This window comes from Pyxicephalus adspersus, chromosome 6, assembly GCF_032062135.1.
Source record: "Pyxicephalus adspersus chromosome 6, UCB_Pads_2.0, whole genome shotgun sequence".
Lineage (NCBI taxonomy): Eukaryota > Metazoa > Chordata > Amphibia > Anura > Pyxicephalidae > Pyxicephalus > Pyxicephalus adspersus.
This window is the reverse complement of record NC_092863.1, coordinates 60,413,147-60,430,191: the sequence shown is the minus strand read 5'-3', so window position 1 is coordinate 60,430,191 and position 17,045 is coordinate 60,413,147. Positions and strand designations below refer to the sequence as shown.

Genomic DNA, 17,045 nt, shown 5'->3' with positions numbered 1-17,045 from the left:
CGAAACCATGAATGTGACACTTTAAAAAGAAGCTGAAAGATCTATACAGTTTGTATTCACACAAAAATCACCTACAGGGAAGTGGCGGGGTCAATTTGATGGGACAAAAACAGAAGAAGAATCGAAAATTCTGCGCTGTCCCCAAAGGGAGAAAATAAAGGGAAAATCCTTTATCCTGGAATCCTCCTTAGAGGACACTTAGTGGGTAACAAACAAAAGGATATCCTTTAATTTGAAAAATTTTTTTTCTCCAACTGTCTAATAGGGCAAACACAGCAAATAACAGATCAGCAGGGGTTTTAACCATTCCCTAAAACACAATTGGCTTTAGATATACCTTTTTTTATATACTGTACAAGTGTTAATGGCAGTTTACCCGTCGGGCAAGATCTTGTTTTCTGTTATTATACTATGTTGAGTACAGTAAAAGATCATTTGTAAGACTTTTATTTTATGTGATGAAATAATAATATTTTTTAGAGAACTTGATAGTTTAGAAGTTAGAACTAAGACTCTGCAGTGCTGCTGTGCTCAGTTCACACAAGGACACCATCTGTATAAGGTTTAATGTTTGTGTGGGATTATTCTCTTCATCTAAAAACATACCGGTAAGTGAATCCGCTCCCACCCAACTGGCTATTAAGTATGTGTGACAAAATGCTGAATTAGTAAGGTCATCCAGAGTAAGGGATACATGCTTTCATGCTTCCTGCTACGGAATATATCTGCTATTTAAATTAAATAAAATAACAAACTAGTATAAAAGTACACCTTACATTTTAGATGTTGGGGGTCAAAGCTCTTGAGAACGGCAGACAAAAGGTAAAAGTGTATTTGTTATTATTACTATTATTGTTATTATTATTAATAATATTAATAATAATAATATCATTTTTATTATAAACCGTGTGGTCTACTATTTGCAGCATGTTTATACAGTCAGACCTGGAGCGAGCGAGTAAAAGGAGCATAGAGGAGGGCCGGCATGACTGGGCAAACAGGGAGCGGGCTAACAAAAGGTTAATTAGTCTTGGAAGCTAGTGAGAAGTGACCTTAAGGGGTGGGGAGGTAAAGAAGGGGTCAAGTGGATAAAAGGTCAGGACCAGGATATGGGAGGTCATTAGCTTAGGAAGGGGTGAGAAGAAAAGTTTCCCTCCCACCCGAGGACCAGCAACCTGTGAGGCTAAAAACTGGTTAATTGTTTTGCAAAAAGGTGAATTAAGGTTTATTAAGGTAAATGTTAATTAATGTATTGGATATTTATGTTATTTATTTTAGGTTATGGTTATATTGAAGATTTGTAATTGTTATATTTTATTTGAACATTTAATTGTTGTAAAAAAGGCCTACAGGCCACATAACAAAAATATTGTTGTTTGGTTATTTAATTAAGGTAAAAGGGCGGGTTGGTATTAGTTTGGGGGGGGGGGGGTGCTGTGTTTTTGAGGTTGGCTGGTTGCTAGATCTGTTTTGCTGCAGTCAAGTACTAGCATACATTTTTTTCCCTTAACTGCTCACATACATGAACATTTAGGCAATAAAATTGTATTGAATTGAATTTTCAAGGTATATATTCTTATATCTTATTAATATTATTATTTTTAATATAAAAACATGATGATTGTTATTAACAGACCCAATAGACCAAGCACAATTATGTATATAATAAACCAAGTAAAGTAACAAAGGGTTTGCTTGCACTTCTTAGATCACTTTGCATATATATCCCTGTGTCAGCACATACTAACATATTTGGCTTCAGAAATCTCCATCTGTCAGCACAGGGACACTACAACCAAAGGTGGATGTTAATCTTCAGCATCTGAACCCTTGCAAATTACAAACTCTTTTTGGTTAGCATCCAAACCAAACCCATTAGATGAGACTGAGCTTTCAACATAGTGTGTAACAGCAGCCCCTGGCCAAACAAATATAACCAAAGCTGAAAACTAATGCTCTTGTTTCTCAATCCCTTTGACTTAATTGGTAATAAAAAAAATATCACAGTTTGTTCAGAATGTTCCTTTAAGTTGTTTATACACATTTAATGCACTTATGCATGTATATTGGATAAATTGTGTAGAATGAGGATTTTCCCATCCATAAGGACCTTAAGTGACCTAAACATGATGAAGTACAGGGAAACAATGAAAGGTTTATCTAAGGACACAATAAGATAAGTAGACATAAACAGTTTATAAGTTACCATACATAAAGGATATGTCTAGTTAAAGTTCTTAGAATTAGGTATTGCTTAGACAAATTTATGAATACGTGAAAAAAATAAACTTGAATGTGTCTTCATTTACAATAATTGCAATACATTACATACACCTGAAGTATATTCAACCATTTCTCATTCATTTCAAAATAAATTGTATTAATACAATTTGTAAAGCAGCTATTCTTTAACTCCTAGAGACACAGGAGTCATTAATTACTAAAACATTTTGCAATAGGTATTTTACTTCAGTTTACAGATTAACTTTTTTAACCTGGTCTGCATTTAAATTGTAGTATATTTTGCTATCCTTTTATATATGTAGTATCATTTATCATTTATAGTATTACACTACTAAAGTATATAGTACTATACCTTTTACAGTATAGTAAATATAGTATAATAGCACTTGGAATTTCTTTTACACTTGGCAATGTCTAACTGATTTGGACTATTAAGATATTTAAAGCGGACCTATCACCAAAATTTTTGCTTTACATAAAAGGGTAGAAAACTTTTTATGCATGGTAAAAATTCTCTTCTTTTTCTTGGGATGGTTAAAACCCTTTTTTAATATTTTTTAAAAAAAGGGTGAAGCCCCTTGATAAAGACAAAATAGGAAAGCAGAGCCTCCTGGGATAACCAGGTCACGCATCGCAGGAGAATTTGGCTGCTGCTTTTGCACCTGCCTGATCTCGGGCTTGCACAGAAGGAGCTTTTTTTTCAATGGGGGAAATAATGCAGATTGCACACATGCATAGTGATATCAACACTCTTTTTTTCCCATTTACAGTAGGCTACGTCATCTGTCTCACACTGCTCAGTGCCAGATCGGGTGACCTGGCAAAAGCCGGAAAACAAAGAAAAGAAAAGGCGGTGGGACCAAAGCAGATTAAAATACTGCCTGGGACCCTATCCAGGGAAAGCCTTGAAAGGGATTTGTAGTAGTAAAGGTAAGTAAGTTTTTTTTTGTTTAGTTCCACTTTACCCACATTCTAAAGAGTTTATTATCGTGTTTGTTTATCCTTTTTTTTCACTTTCTATGGCTTACTGATTTTTATGGTTTTCTGAGTAGAAACATTATATATAAAATGAGAGGGTAAGGGCTATGAAATAGAAAAAAAAAGAAAAAAAAACATGGCAAAACACAATCAAACATAACCTTTAGGAAAAAAAGAGGGTGTATACGCTATGTCCAGGGTCCCTTTCACACTTTGCATTTAAAGTGCACAATGCAAAATCACAACACCTTAAAAGCACAAGAAATATATGCTGTCATATTCAATAAAGTGCTTCACATCAATGCATTGCATTATAGGGCAGTGTGATGTATATTTGAAAAATCTTGCATGCTGTACCCCTGTCTTTTTGGTATATCCATGTAACATATAACATATCCATTATTCCCAAAGATCTCCAGGAAGAAAAGGAAGAAAATTAACTACTAATACATTTAGCGTTGTGTTACATTTTAAGCACATTTTCTCCTTAAAGGGAAATTGCATGTTCGATTTCTAACATAAAGGTGTAAAAAGAATCTAATTAGATCTAAGTATTTGCATAGATTATTGTAATTGATGCAGTCTCTAATTTTCATAGTCCGCATAAGGAAAATGGTCAGACTGTTAGGGGTAATGCTTCTTCTTTCCAGGGAAAAAAGGAACAGAATGAATGATGGGGAAGACTGGCTTGGGACTCCTTAGAATCATAGCATGGTATGTTGTCACATTGATGAGAACACCTTTTGCGTGATAATTACAAAATGACAACGATATTGATTTGGAACAACAAATGGAAGGTACTGTATGTTTTCAGCTTTTCTAAGAGGTTGCATAGAATTGTATTGTATTGATCTTTTTTTAAGGATATCTTAAAGACCTGGACCTAACTATGGCAAAGTCAGGCAAACAGTGGAATAATTTCCAAACGCTATTTTGCATAATAAAGCTGCTCATACACAGGTAGCTCTTGATATTGTTCATAGGAAATGGGGCCTGGGGTATTCATGGTGTTATGTTCTAAACAAGCATATCAATATCATATCATTATCAATTATTAGAAAAAGTTTTACCCACATACAGTAAAATGATTGCATAACATAAACCATAACTTTGTGGGACACATCTAGATTATTTAACATCTTTTTACTTTATTTATAACATCTTTTATCTTATTTATTACAGTATCACATTAGTACTGTATAAAACAATAATACATTATTGTTCTTACCGATGCAGTGTAAGCCATCAACAGATGTGAGATATCCACGGGGACAAATGCAATAATAGCTACCAATTGTGTTAGAACATTCTCCTCCATTACAAATACCAGGAATAGTACTGCATTCATCAATGTCTGTTGGGTTAAATAGGACATATGGTTACATGGGATTCATTAAGTATTTGTATGAGGAACATTTAGCCAAACAATAAAACATGATTTGTTACTCAAAAGGATACAATGACATATGAAGGAAATGCTAATGCTTTGAATTTTTTTGAAAACCAACTGTCTCTGTAGCAGTTTTGTGTAGATCAGTGTTGAAAAAAATCAAAATAAGTCATCCCCTAAATCATGCAATTAGTCCTAACAGTCTTCTTGTCTCACAGCACACCCAAGTGTGTGAAAACCTTCTGCTTTTTTTTTACACTTGTATATATTTAGTATTAAGAGCATGTTTAGACATAAATATGTGTAGTCATTCTGGTAGTTTATAAAGGTTTCATTATGGGTGTAGAAAGAAAGAGGAAAAATAGGAATGGATGGGAAAAAGTATCTTTCCTAGAGATCACTATAACCAGTGGATTCAAGTTGAACAATTAACAGGGACAATATTGTAATAAAGTCATGGGTCCCAAGTATTCTTAACCTGTAATTTACTGTCATTGGGCCTGATTTATCAAAACTCTTCCGAACTGGAGAAGACAGACTATCATGGGTGAATCCGGAGACCAGGAGATCTTGGATGATCTTGCTGGATCACCCATGAAAGTCTATCTTCTCCAGACAAGCTTTAACAAACCAGGTCTTTTTAGCATACTGGATAGTTTCTTCTAACTTATTTTTCGGCTTTTGTTGAAGCCAGGAGCAGTTTGAGAATTTAGCTGGGAAGTATCATAAAGATTAACAGAGTTAGTTAGAAGTTAGTTAGATTGTAGTTACATGGCCTCCTGGTATTTTGAGGGTATATTTTGAGGGGAACACTAAGCATTAAAGAGGTAGATATGCATGGAATTATTGGCCAAAAAAGGAGGAAAAAGAGATGGATGGGAGTTAGGGTATGAAATGAAATGATGTGTGCTTCAGCAACCATCACTACAGTTATTTCGACATTGACTGTAGGTTGAACAAGTTGATCTCCTGCTCAATAGTCACAGAATAGATCCCATCAGCAAAGGAATGGTGTCGATCCACTGACACCAAGGATAGACTTTTTTTTAATCCTACTGATGCTAAAAAACTGGAGTACATTTTATTATTCTGTTCACAACATCAGGGTATATGTCATAATAAAGACTGCAAAGATCAAGATTGTATTTGTCCACTGATTACAACGATCTGGATTTGCTTTTCCCACTGACACCAATGCTGGGGCTTATTTGATCCCACTTTAAGATGATTGTTTTAATGTTGATAGCTAAGGTAGGTTTGACATCTCCTTAATCAGTAGACAGAGTGTGACACACTTGGGAGGTAAAAATATCACAGTTACCCATGGAATACAGTGCTATGACAGCCATTTTTATCATGACATCCTAATAATACATCATGCTGATGTGTAAAATCTATTTTATACTTATGTTGTTTTGCTTTGTGAAATGTTGTACATTTTTTCATCATTGGCATTTTTAAGATAATCTTGTGGGTACAGAATCTGTGTATTGGAAAATTATGAAATATGCTTTATCTAACATAGAGTGAATCAATTTTCCAAATAAAAATGTTCTTTAAAATTGAGCTGGATTGTGGGATATAAAAGAAAACACACTCAATAAAGCTAATAGCTGTAAATTCCACAATGTCCAGGAATTCCTAAACCATTCCATGAACTGACCACATTAAGGTCAGAAATATAATGTGTTGAAGGAAATGCCTGTTCAGTTAATCCAAAGGAACGAAGCTGCTCAGGAAATACTACAAAAATTTGCAACTCAGAATTACTTACACTAATCAAACCCGTTTACTGAAACATAACCCTAGGGCAGCAACGGTTTCTCTAATTTAAAGGTTATGTACACATTCAATTGAGAGCACATAAATAACATGCAAAATGGTGGTGTAATAGTAAAACAAATTGACATACAGAACATTGTTAATAGTTTGGCACTATATAACTGAATAATAACACTTAGGGTAACAGATAGCCTCACAAACAAGTTTATACCTACTCACTCCATTACAATGACTTATGTTCTTGTGCACAGCTCCTTAATGTAACAATTAAAGTTATATTCAAAATATACCTTTCATGTCGACATTGCCTGGGTTTGCCCGTAGTCATTGCAGGAAATAACTGATATTTTTTTTTTTAAATTTGCAAGGATGTGATGGTTTCCTATTAGAAAGAATATCTAAAAATGTTAATTTTTCAGCAACACCCTGAAAACTGTTCCTTTTGTGTGGAATTCAACTGAAAAATAAGAATACAATTCCTGGTATATGAGTGTAATCCTCTGTGTCTGCAGCTCTATATCTGCATATTTGCAGAGTGTATCTATTGTACCGATCACTCAGAATGCAAACGCGATTTGGTGATGCCAATACTGTGCATCTGAAGGCTCTGAAACGAAGACGCAAAGCCCTGCTGCCTACACACAGAGACACAGTGCCACAGTGCAGAATATTGTATTTTAAGTCTAAATGCAAAAAAATAAAACAGCAGAGAGTCCACAGGCATTGTTAGTGACTAGCTCTTTCCCCTCTCCCTGCCTTCTTCTTGGTACCAATTCTGGAGTTCAGTTTCTATTTAAGTCTATGTTAGAAGGGGTAAAACCTGAGTCTAACAAGTGAGTGATTGCCAGTGATTGGACCACCAATAGCAAACCCCCCTAAAAGTCCACTCCACCATGTCCTTTGATTTTCCTCCAGTATAAAAAGAATGACAGTCTATTTTGTTTTATGTATGAAGGGATTCCATGTCAGACTTGTACTAATTCTGGTAATTTACCTTTTATATCACAAGTATTGCTGGTTCCTATTTATTTATTGCTACATGATAGAGGAGAAAGTTGATTTTACTGCTAGTTTATAAAAGAAATTAAAATACATAATGCTGTGTAACAAAGAGAAAGCTGGATTATAGGCCTTTTTGTGAACCTAAAGAAGTGTATGATATAATAATTTACATAATGATATTCCTATATCACTAGTGCTGATGCTAGGATATATTTGTCTCCCCAGAAGTAAGGGAGTTAACAGGCCTCTGTCTTATGCTTACCAGTAGTTCCAAAGCATAAAAGAAAATGTAAATACCCAAATGAAAGCACTGCAATATTGAGATTAGAATATTATATATGCTTGTTGCTGTGGTCCAATTCAAGTTAAATACAAATCCAGAAGTTCACAGTTTAGATAGACTGTCTAGTCTGATAGGGCATGTCATTCTAATCATTAGCATAAAGTACTGACATGTAAGGACTGCATATTTACTATATTTTTCATACTGCATTTCTTATCTATTCTTGTTTATGCATACTTTGCCAACAATAATTGCAAACAGCTGAGTGATTTTAAACTGAACTGGACTAGACATTAGCACAGAGAAATACTCCTTTTGGCATCAGCCATCCCTTAGTACATTTGTTTGGCAAACAAGATACAACTGTCATTGATGTTTTGTCTGAAGCTAAACTGCACACTGTTCACATTTTAAAAGGTTTGCATTTAAAATTCATGCTACCTGATGCAGCATATATGCTCCTCCCTTGGTCCTAAATTTGTGTTACCTACTACAATATGGATTTATTATAATAAAAATGAAAACCCAAGGAGTTATTGTAAGCATCATGTTTAAATAGCCGTCTGATCTCGGGCCTCTTAACCAAGAGTCTGAGTCTGCAGAGCTACAAATCTCTTTTAGCTGGATATACCTACATGTGTCCTGGCATAACCCAACAAGCCAAATACAAAAAACTCCAATTTTTAAGTGTTGTTTTCTGGCATTACAGCTACTCATCCTGCTGCCATAATCTTTAAACAACATTCTTCGTTGCTCTGCCAACAACAAAAATGTATGTACAGCATATACGTGCATTTACAGGTATATAGATGGAGCTTGAGAATGTTTCAACTACACTCTTTATCATTAACGAGTCTATTAACAAAGAACAGCATAAAAAAAACAATAAAGGAATAATCTCAAAGAAAGGTTAAGGCCAAGTAAAGTTAACTGAGGTCATGCTGACAAAAACCCAACACAAAATATACTTGACCTTTAAAATCCTAAAAATACAACAGTCATCTAAGAAATGATTCCAATAGTGGGAGTACAACTTAAAATTCAGGAAATACTTGGCTTTTCCTAAAGCTGCAGGTGTATTAAACTGTATCAAGTTAATACCGCAGTGCAACATAAGCTTAAATGAAACAGGCACCCTGGAACAAAGCATTGGAAAGACAAAATTTGACTTTCTGTACCCAGAATTAAGGCATGCCTGTTATAAATGAACTTTACTATAATCACCCTTGCCTGTACACTTAACAGATTTCAGCTGTGTTCATGTGGAATTTCTGGCATTAGTGAAGTGACATGTTTACTGTGTACACCAGCTCTGTTTGCAGAGAGTTGGCCTGGACCACACTTGCTGAATTCGTACACGAGCCCAGACTGAGAAATAGCCAGAGTCACGATGCAGGTCATTTAAGGGGATACAGCTATAAAATATTGTACACATTGTTCCTTCATGAAGAAATGTTTAATGATATGTAGAGGGATAGAACAGTGACAAGGTGGAAGAAATTATATTTGCCGAACAATATATCATGCCTTAAAGCAGAACAAGGAGCTAAATAAAAATATAGGACATACCCAAAAATGGTTACTGTGACCTCATTCTCAAATCCCCAACATTTAAATAGTGGTGACCTTCATTGTATGTTACATTTTATCAAATACAACAATATGCAAGAGGGAGAAATATATAGGTGGATTTCCATGTATAAAACAGAAAAACTAAAAATTAACATGGCACAACCAACAATATCTCAAAATGCTGTGATTCAAAGCCCAAAAACAGAGATAATAGACCAATAATGGAGATCTAAGTTCATTGACCTCATCTAAGTTCATACCCTCATCTGCTCAATTACAAGTACAATATTCAAGTACATGTTTGGATGGAAAACAGATTGAGGTGGTAAACTATTCCCACAAAACTAGTCAACTTGGACTCTAAGAACAATACCGCCCTTACAGATAGCCAAAAAGACCATTGGTGTCACCTAAAAAACTGACCTGAGAGTCATAAACTTCTCATTACCTAAGGAACCCATAGCAACCTCTGGAGGAACCCTGGTCAAGAAACACTGGTCTATACATACATACGCAAAATCTAGGACAAAATATTTACATTAGGCAGTTCCATCCCACATATTTCCATTACTAGATGCTATTATGTAGCCCTTTTGAACAAAGCTATAACTTGGATGCCCAAGAAAGATCACAAACTAATCTTTCTCATCTCTCTTCGTTTTACTAAAACATTTTAAAACAATTGAACCATGATCAGCGTGGAAAAGTCAGAGTACAACCTTGAGAAATTTAAATATCTTGACCCCTGGATCCAATTGCCCTACCATCAAAACTTATTGCACCCAACATACCATCCCTAAAGCTGTGGGGCCCTTTTGATCCAGTACACTGTTGTACTGAATAGGACTGAGATGTATTATTCATATTTCTCTTGATATCTTCAAAACAACGTACTCCCCTATAAATACTTTAGACGTTAACTACGCTGTTGGACACCTATTTAACTGGCTCCCCCTACTTTTTTACTAAACTAAGAACCCTTTCTTTCAACTATATCATAATAATTCTGTAACCCTATACACATTTAGAGTATACTAGGGCAATATTCTCATCATCACACTCTGTTGTATCCAACTTAAGTGTTTTTTTACCTGTTAAACAAATTTTCTTGCAAATATCAGAAAAAGTATTAAAGAATCTTTAAAGAAAACCTGGCGTGGAAAAAAGCATGTCAATCAGAGCTCCATATCTGCATTCTTGTTTCAGATCTGTGTCTTAGAATTTACCAAAGGCATTGGACAGCAACAAAACTAGTGTTTTCAAGTTTCATTCAACGTTTAACATTTTTAAAATGGCTTACACTTGAAAATAAATTCTATAAAATATATGACTATTTTTGGCTCAACATTGCCTAGTACTCAGTACAGAGTGGCTGCTATGATTGCGTGTATAATTGCATTGCTAATCATCGTTAAAAAAAGATACTTGTAAATTGTGCTTGCCTCATGTTTTTGTGTTCTTATAGCAGGCTGCCATACGAGTTGCTTACCTTCACATTTATGAGATGTTTCACCCTGCTTATGACCAGCAGGACATTTGCACTCATAAGATCCATCTGTATTGATGCAGGTTCCTCCTTGGCACAGTCCTGGAATGGCCTGGCATTCATCAACATCTAAAATTTAAAATATATATAAAGAGCAATAAAGCTATTTTTTGCTTTTAACAAAGTAGCCATCAATTGCGATCAGATAATCAGAAATAGCAAGGAAATCATGTTTGATTTTTTTTTTAGTATTATTTTAGGTTTGATTTAAGTGACAATATTTTGGAGAAATGATGTTAAAGTCCTATATTTGTCTTTAAATATGTTCCTTATTAGGCTTCAAATAAACAAGGTTTTGGTAACTTGTCATCCTTTTAGTGAAGAACCAAGTAAGGAGTTCTTATCTGTTCATTGACACAAACTAACACAAATTACACATGTGTAAAAAAAAGACATGATTAACTTAAAGACAACATAAGTTTTATGGAATAAAGGGCACAGTACAAAAATACCTTTTATGAGAAATAATTGATGGGTATCTTTATATGGATAGATAGTATACATGCTGTTATCTGTGATAGAATCTCCTAAAAAAAGAGTACTTCTGATGAAGTTGTTAATGTGAAATGCGTCAAGAACAGCTAGGGTTCTCAATGGCTATGTAACAACATAATGTATTCACGTCTATATCATTTTGTTTCAATTATCAATTTTTTTTTATCGCTGTGTTCTGTTTCTGAATAAATAACTATTATGATGAAGGGTCTGAAATGAAGGTACCTAAAAATTGCCAAAAAAGATAATTTTCCTAATTTTGTAAAAAAATTAAAAGATGTGTAAAGATTGATATGGGAAGGGGATGTGGAACAAGCATATGTGGTCCCACATAATACAATCAAAACAAAAGTTCACTGGTGGCCAGTGGCCTGTTTTACCTTGTAACTAGGAGAAGGTTACCTGCTGTCCTTTTGGCTGTCCCCCCAACTGAAAGACCTCTTAAGTGAAGGGCATACAGACTGGTATAACAATAGTATGATGTTTTGCAATACTAAATGAAGTTTTGCTTTATATCAATTTTACAAAGTTTTTTTTAAAGAAAAATGTCTCACAGATGAAAAGAAATGTGGACTGCTAGAGCAAGCTTCAGAGGTATTCCTATTTTTTTTTGGGTGAGGGATACGTTAAAAATGCAAGCTAAATGTGTATTTGAACAATGGGTTGATTAGGTGTGCCTACTCAAGGCTAATGTGGGAAATATCGGTGGGGGTGTATGTCTTTTTGTATTTAAATGTGATGTAAATTTATGTGTATGGCAGAAAGTTGACTTACAATTCACCATGTTGATTAGCCTGCTCTGAACATTATTCGATTATAATTAAAAATAAGGAGCATGTTTTTCAATAAGATCTCAGATTGTCACTATCAATGGGGTGCAGGAATACAGTGGAGAATCATTATTTATGTCCGGTATAGCCTTTGACCAATTCGCCTCCTGACTATTACTTTATCACTTAGTTATGTCTTTGTTCTCTGTTGAAGTATCCAGGCCATGTACAAAGTAAACAAGTAGAAAGGAGACATCTCAGCAGATGACAGCTCAGTCCGGTATTAAAATATTTGCAATGATTGTTTCATCTAGCTCTCCATTTAGTTCAAATTGTCCAAATTCACGCCATCAGAAAAATAAAACCAAAATACAAAAGAAAAATTATTGAAAAAATACATCAGACTGTTAAAAAAAAATTATTCATAGCACGTCTTTCAAGAAGCAGTCATTTTTGGGGACCCTGTTTTTTGGAAAATATTAAACATTGACATTTATTAGAAAAAAAAAAGGTGAACTAGTCCAACTGAACCTTAGTTTTAAATCTGCTATATGCATTCTTGGTACAAAACAAAAGCTGCACATATTCTCAAGGATGGTTTATTTTTTTCTAACTGCTATAGCAGGAGTAGAAAGGCCTGTCCTCTTCTATTAGCTGCAGAGTGGGACCCTTGTTCTCCACATTTCTGACACCCCCACAACTGTGTTGGACCTATAGCTCTGCAGTCAGCAATGCCCATGCTCGTGGCAGACCAGGGAATGTGTTGGACCTCTATAAAGACATCACTTCTTCCCCGGAAGGAGGTACGGTCCAGTCTGACAGTCATCAGAAGACAGGAAACAGTCATTTCTATATTTTCCTAACAAATTAATTAACTAATGATTTTGCTCATCCTTTATTTTGTTGCATCCGGAATGTAATCAGACAATTTAAACTGAAAATTCAGTTGGCATTTGAACTGATGCATAAACTTGCAGAGAATCAGCGTAGTTAAACAAGAATTAGACTGCCAAGTAATCATGGAAGCTAGCAATATTAGAGGACATATAATCCATTTTTTGTACAGGAGATGCTTAGACATATTGTTATAAGAAAGAGTGAGTTTTAAATTTAGGTATCCCCCTTATTATGAAACTATTTTATTAACAGAACCAGGCATCATATTTGAAAAATGACACAAAACAACTAATTAGCTAAGTTAACTATTGAAGAATGAAAGGTTGAATCTAATTCATTATTATGGCTACAGACAGAGCAGCAATCAAAGGGGGACAAGAGGGGTTTCTGTACCAGATCTTGATCAAAAGAGCTTGACTTTTGCAATACTGAAACTTTTAGACATGGAGAAGGGGTGCCTGGGAATTTAACCTAGTGAGGGACCCTGGTTACATACATAAATCATGTTCATTGCCTTTTTTAAAGAAATGTTTTAGTGGTTATTAAACAGATAATAGTTTCCAGATAATAGTATCCATATATTATATACTACTCCTTCTTTATCTTTACCTTCTAACTGTGCAAAAACCAATTCAACAGCAAGTGTCTACACAGAGAAGAGGATTGTATTACCAAGGTAATTACTGTTTTTATTATTGTCCGAGCCATGGTTTGGTATAGATATATACATACAAAATAGTTTTACATACAAATAAAATGGTGATTTCATGATGTATAGCCAGCATTGTATTTACTACCCTAAAAATCAGATGTCCAAATATTTCACCTAACTTCGGCTTTTTATAGATGTATATCTGAGCATTCATTCCCACTAACAATTTGATTTTTTTTATGTTTTAAATATCACTGTGCAGAAAATAAAGTTGTGGTATGAAATTTAATAAAAACATGCACTAAAAAGAGTTGCACAGCGTTTTTTTTTTTTAGCACAGACTGTAATACAGAAAGAGTGACAGTTACCTTCATGCTCAAATGTACTGATTTATGCTATATAAAGGAAATAAATGTATTGCACAAACCGTATACATTAATCTTAAGCTATTTACCTTGGCAGGCTCCACTGCGAATGTTGGGAATGAAGCCACGACGGCAGGGTTGTGGTTGAGCAGGGCACATCTCACATGGGTGCCCCCAGGCACGTCCGATGGTTGCACAGCAGAGAGTTTTTGTGCAGACGATACCAGTCACCTGACCCTGACACATCTGATTGGTGATTTGCGTGAAGCAAGGCCCTGTTCTGTAGTCTGAAAACCAAAATATAAAAAGAAAACACTGAAATCCTTTAGGCAATAAATAGTGAATAAACTTGAAAATGTGTAAATAAATACAAGATTAACAAAAACAGCCTCAAAGTGAAATCCAGGTCTAATGGATACCCTTCACAGCATTAATTTATTTCAACGTAAAAGTGCTCATCTTACTTCAAAGCCTAACAGAGACATTTACCCTTTTTTCAATATGAATAGAGAATACAAAGAAGCATCATGCCAACAGCAATACATTTAAATTATATACATAGTAATTTATTAATCTGACAATGTTCATGAATCAGATTTGAATCTGATCTGAACTATCAAGCCAGAACTAGTTCTCTGCCTCTGCAGCCTTAAAGCACTGTAAGGCAGAAATCACTAATATTGCATAGCAGACTTCTTATGATAGTTTTTTCTTTCCACACAGTTCTCCAAAATTTCTCCGTATTGATTTAACCACAGTTTACAGTGAGAACACTATATCGAGGTACACCACAGAGTCTGCAGTCCTGAGATTGGGTCTGATTAATAAAAACTCTCCATGACTGGAGAAGATAGACTACCACTGTAGAACCTAAGTAATCCAGCAAACCTTAAATGGATTTCCTAATTTTTTTTTGCTGTTAGTTGTCAAATGTTTGCAATGCTTCCCACACTGAAAACAAATTTGAGCATCAGGCACAAGTTTACCACATTTGATTTTAATCACAAACCAATTTTAAAGGTGAACAGTTACTTATACTACTTTGTAATTAAAATCATGATGTATTGCAATATAGATTGCCATAATTTTGCTGTCTAATTGACCTTCATGCAAATCACTAAAATGTTTGATGCATAAAATATGCCTTTTTCACAAAACATTTCACCAAAATGAAATTGTCAATTTCACTCAACACTGTATCTCAATAACTTAAACTGAAAAACAACAGACATGCAGGACTATGAGTAAAATATGTATAAAAATACAAAAGTTATCATAACCTAATTGTTACAGAAAAACAAAACCATCATCAAGCACCCTGACAACCCCCATGTTGAGCCTGAATTGCAGTGTTTTAATGATAATGATGGTAATGGATTTCAATTCAAGTTTATAATAAAAAACATACGTTTTTAGTAAGTATGTATTCCATAAGTATTTAGGAATTGAATTATATATAACTATTTTGATAGGGGGAAAGGAGGAACCAGGGAAGGCAAACTATAAACTTTTAAACTGAATTAGTTTTCTTTCATATCAGACTAAGTACGTGTAGGAAATACCTGTAGATCTTGCCCCAAATCCAATGCCTTTCTGTGAATTTAACTAAAGATCCAAACAGTCATCTACCTTATTAAACCACAAACTTCTTGCCCCTTACCTTATATAATGGAGATCAAGAAAGTAAATTGAGTTTGTAGCCCAGATCAGAAGAACAGAATAGGGTGGCAAAAGTACAGTACAGTAGGTTAGCACAGGAAGTGTGTATTCTGCAATGTATTATATTTTTATATTTTTGCATTGCTATAATTGTGACATTCTCTTTAATATCTTGAAATGCTACTTCACCATCATAGAATAAACTATAGATGCTATATCAGTAATACCATCTGTATAACATGTGTTGTTTTCTCTGTAAAACACACTGGGCAAGATTATTTAAAGCATTTTCCATGCATTACTCCAAAATAGACTTTGACATCAATAGTAGTTTGAATGCATAATTTTTCCAGTAGCCTATAAACAATAAAAAATACAGTTTGTCGACATGATCCATTTAAAAGCATTTTTACCAGCAGTTACTTGCCGAAATATTCTTTTGTTTATAGTCATTAAGCAATTTTGTGAGAAAGTCAAGAAACTCAAGCTTTAAAAAACTTTCCATGTTTCCATATATGTTAACTTCAAGTAAACTGTTTTTCAATTATTGATTTTTGCAGCTTGCTAATGTTTATATAGTGTCACACCAGGGGACTTGATGATGTTATGTACTTTGTAACTGCTATTATTAATACCATTGATAATAATAATATTTGAAATTGTGTACATGGGCAAATATTTTTGAACTCCACAGATGCAACTTTATTCTCTATTTTATGAATTGTAAGCATAATATTAAGACTGGCCAGTAAAAGACAACTGTATTGGTTTACTATGTTTGGTCACTATGTTGCCTTGAGAAAGGAACCCTGTGGGGCCCCGAAACGTTGGCTTTTAAACATGTTGTGATACTGTTTTACACTGCACCATATGTGGTTGTCACTTTCAGATCCCTTCCTCTTTTAAAAGGTCTGTTTGCTGTAAGGAGTGCATTCCTTTCATAGACATTACCTGTATCTTTGGTTGTGCTCTACCCATAGCTGCACAGCCTTTCTTCGATAAATGTCCCTGCTAAATTCTCTCATCTTGCACAGGCATGACTGGACCCCATTGATTTCTGTTGGGAGTCATACTCATGGTAGCCTCTCTTTTAAGTATGTCTCTCTTCATAGGAATAGGTTGGGCCAGGGTGTCCTTACTTAAGATGAAGAAGATCTAGTCAAGACTTTTTTTTTGTTTTGAAGAAAGGCTGTGTAGGGCCAGACAGGAAACTGAGTTTATTTTAAGGATATTAAAAGTAATAGGGGATACACTGTATGCTTGCTCTTAGGCAGCACTGTTACATTAAGGCTGACAGATACTCTTTAAATTGTTCTATTAGACTTTTGTTTTGACAGTCATAAAGTAATGTACTTTATAATGTTAACATTACCCAAGAAAAGAAATGTAAGTTCTTGGTGCCATAGTCAA

General features: G+C 34.6%; 1 protein-coding gene across 1 annotated transcript in view; it reads right to left on the bottom strand.

Moving 5' to 3' along the window:
- The window catches only part of FBN2 (fibrillin 2), a 118,660-nt gene that overhangs the window by 77,044 nt on the left and 24,571 nt on the right, over window positions 1-17,045 (bottom strand). The window contains exons 6-8 of the mRNA XM_072416007.1: window positions 14,066-14,263; window positions 10,741-10,866; window positions 4,451-4,576 (exon numbers count right to left, since the gene is read on the bottom strand). Coding sequence (XP_072272108.1) covers window positions 4,451-4,576; window positions 10,741-10,866; window positions 14,066-14,263 — 450 coding nt within the window. The remainder of the gene's footprint in view (window positions 1-4,450; window positions 4,577-10,740; window positions 10,867-14,065; window positions 14,264-17,045) is intronic.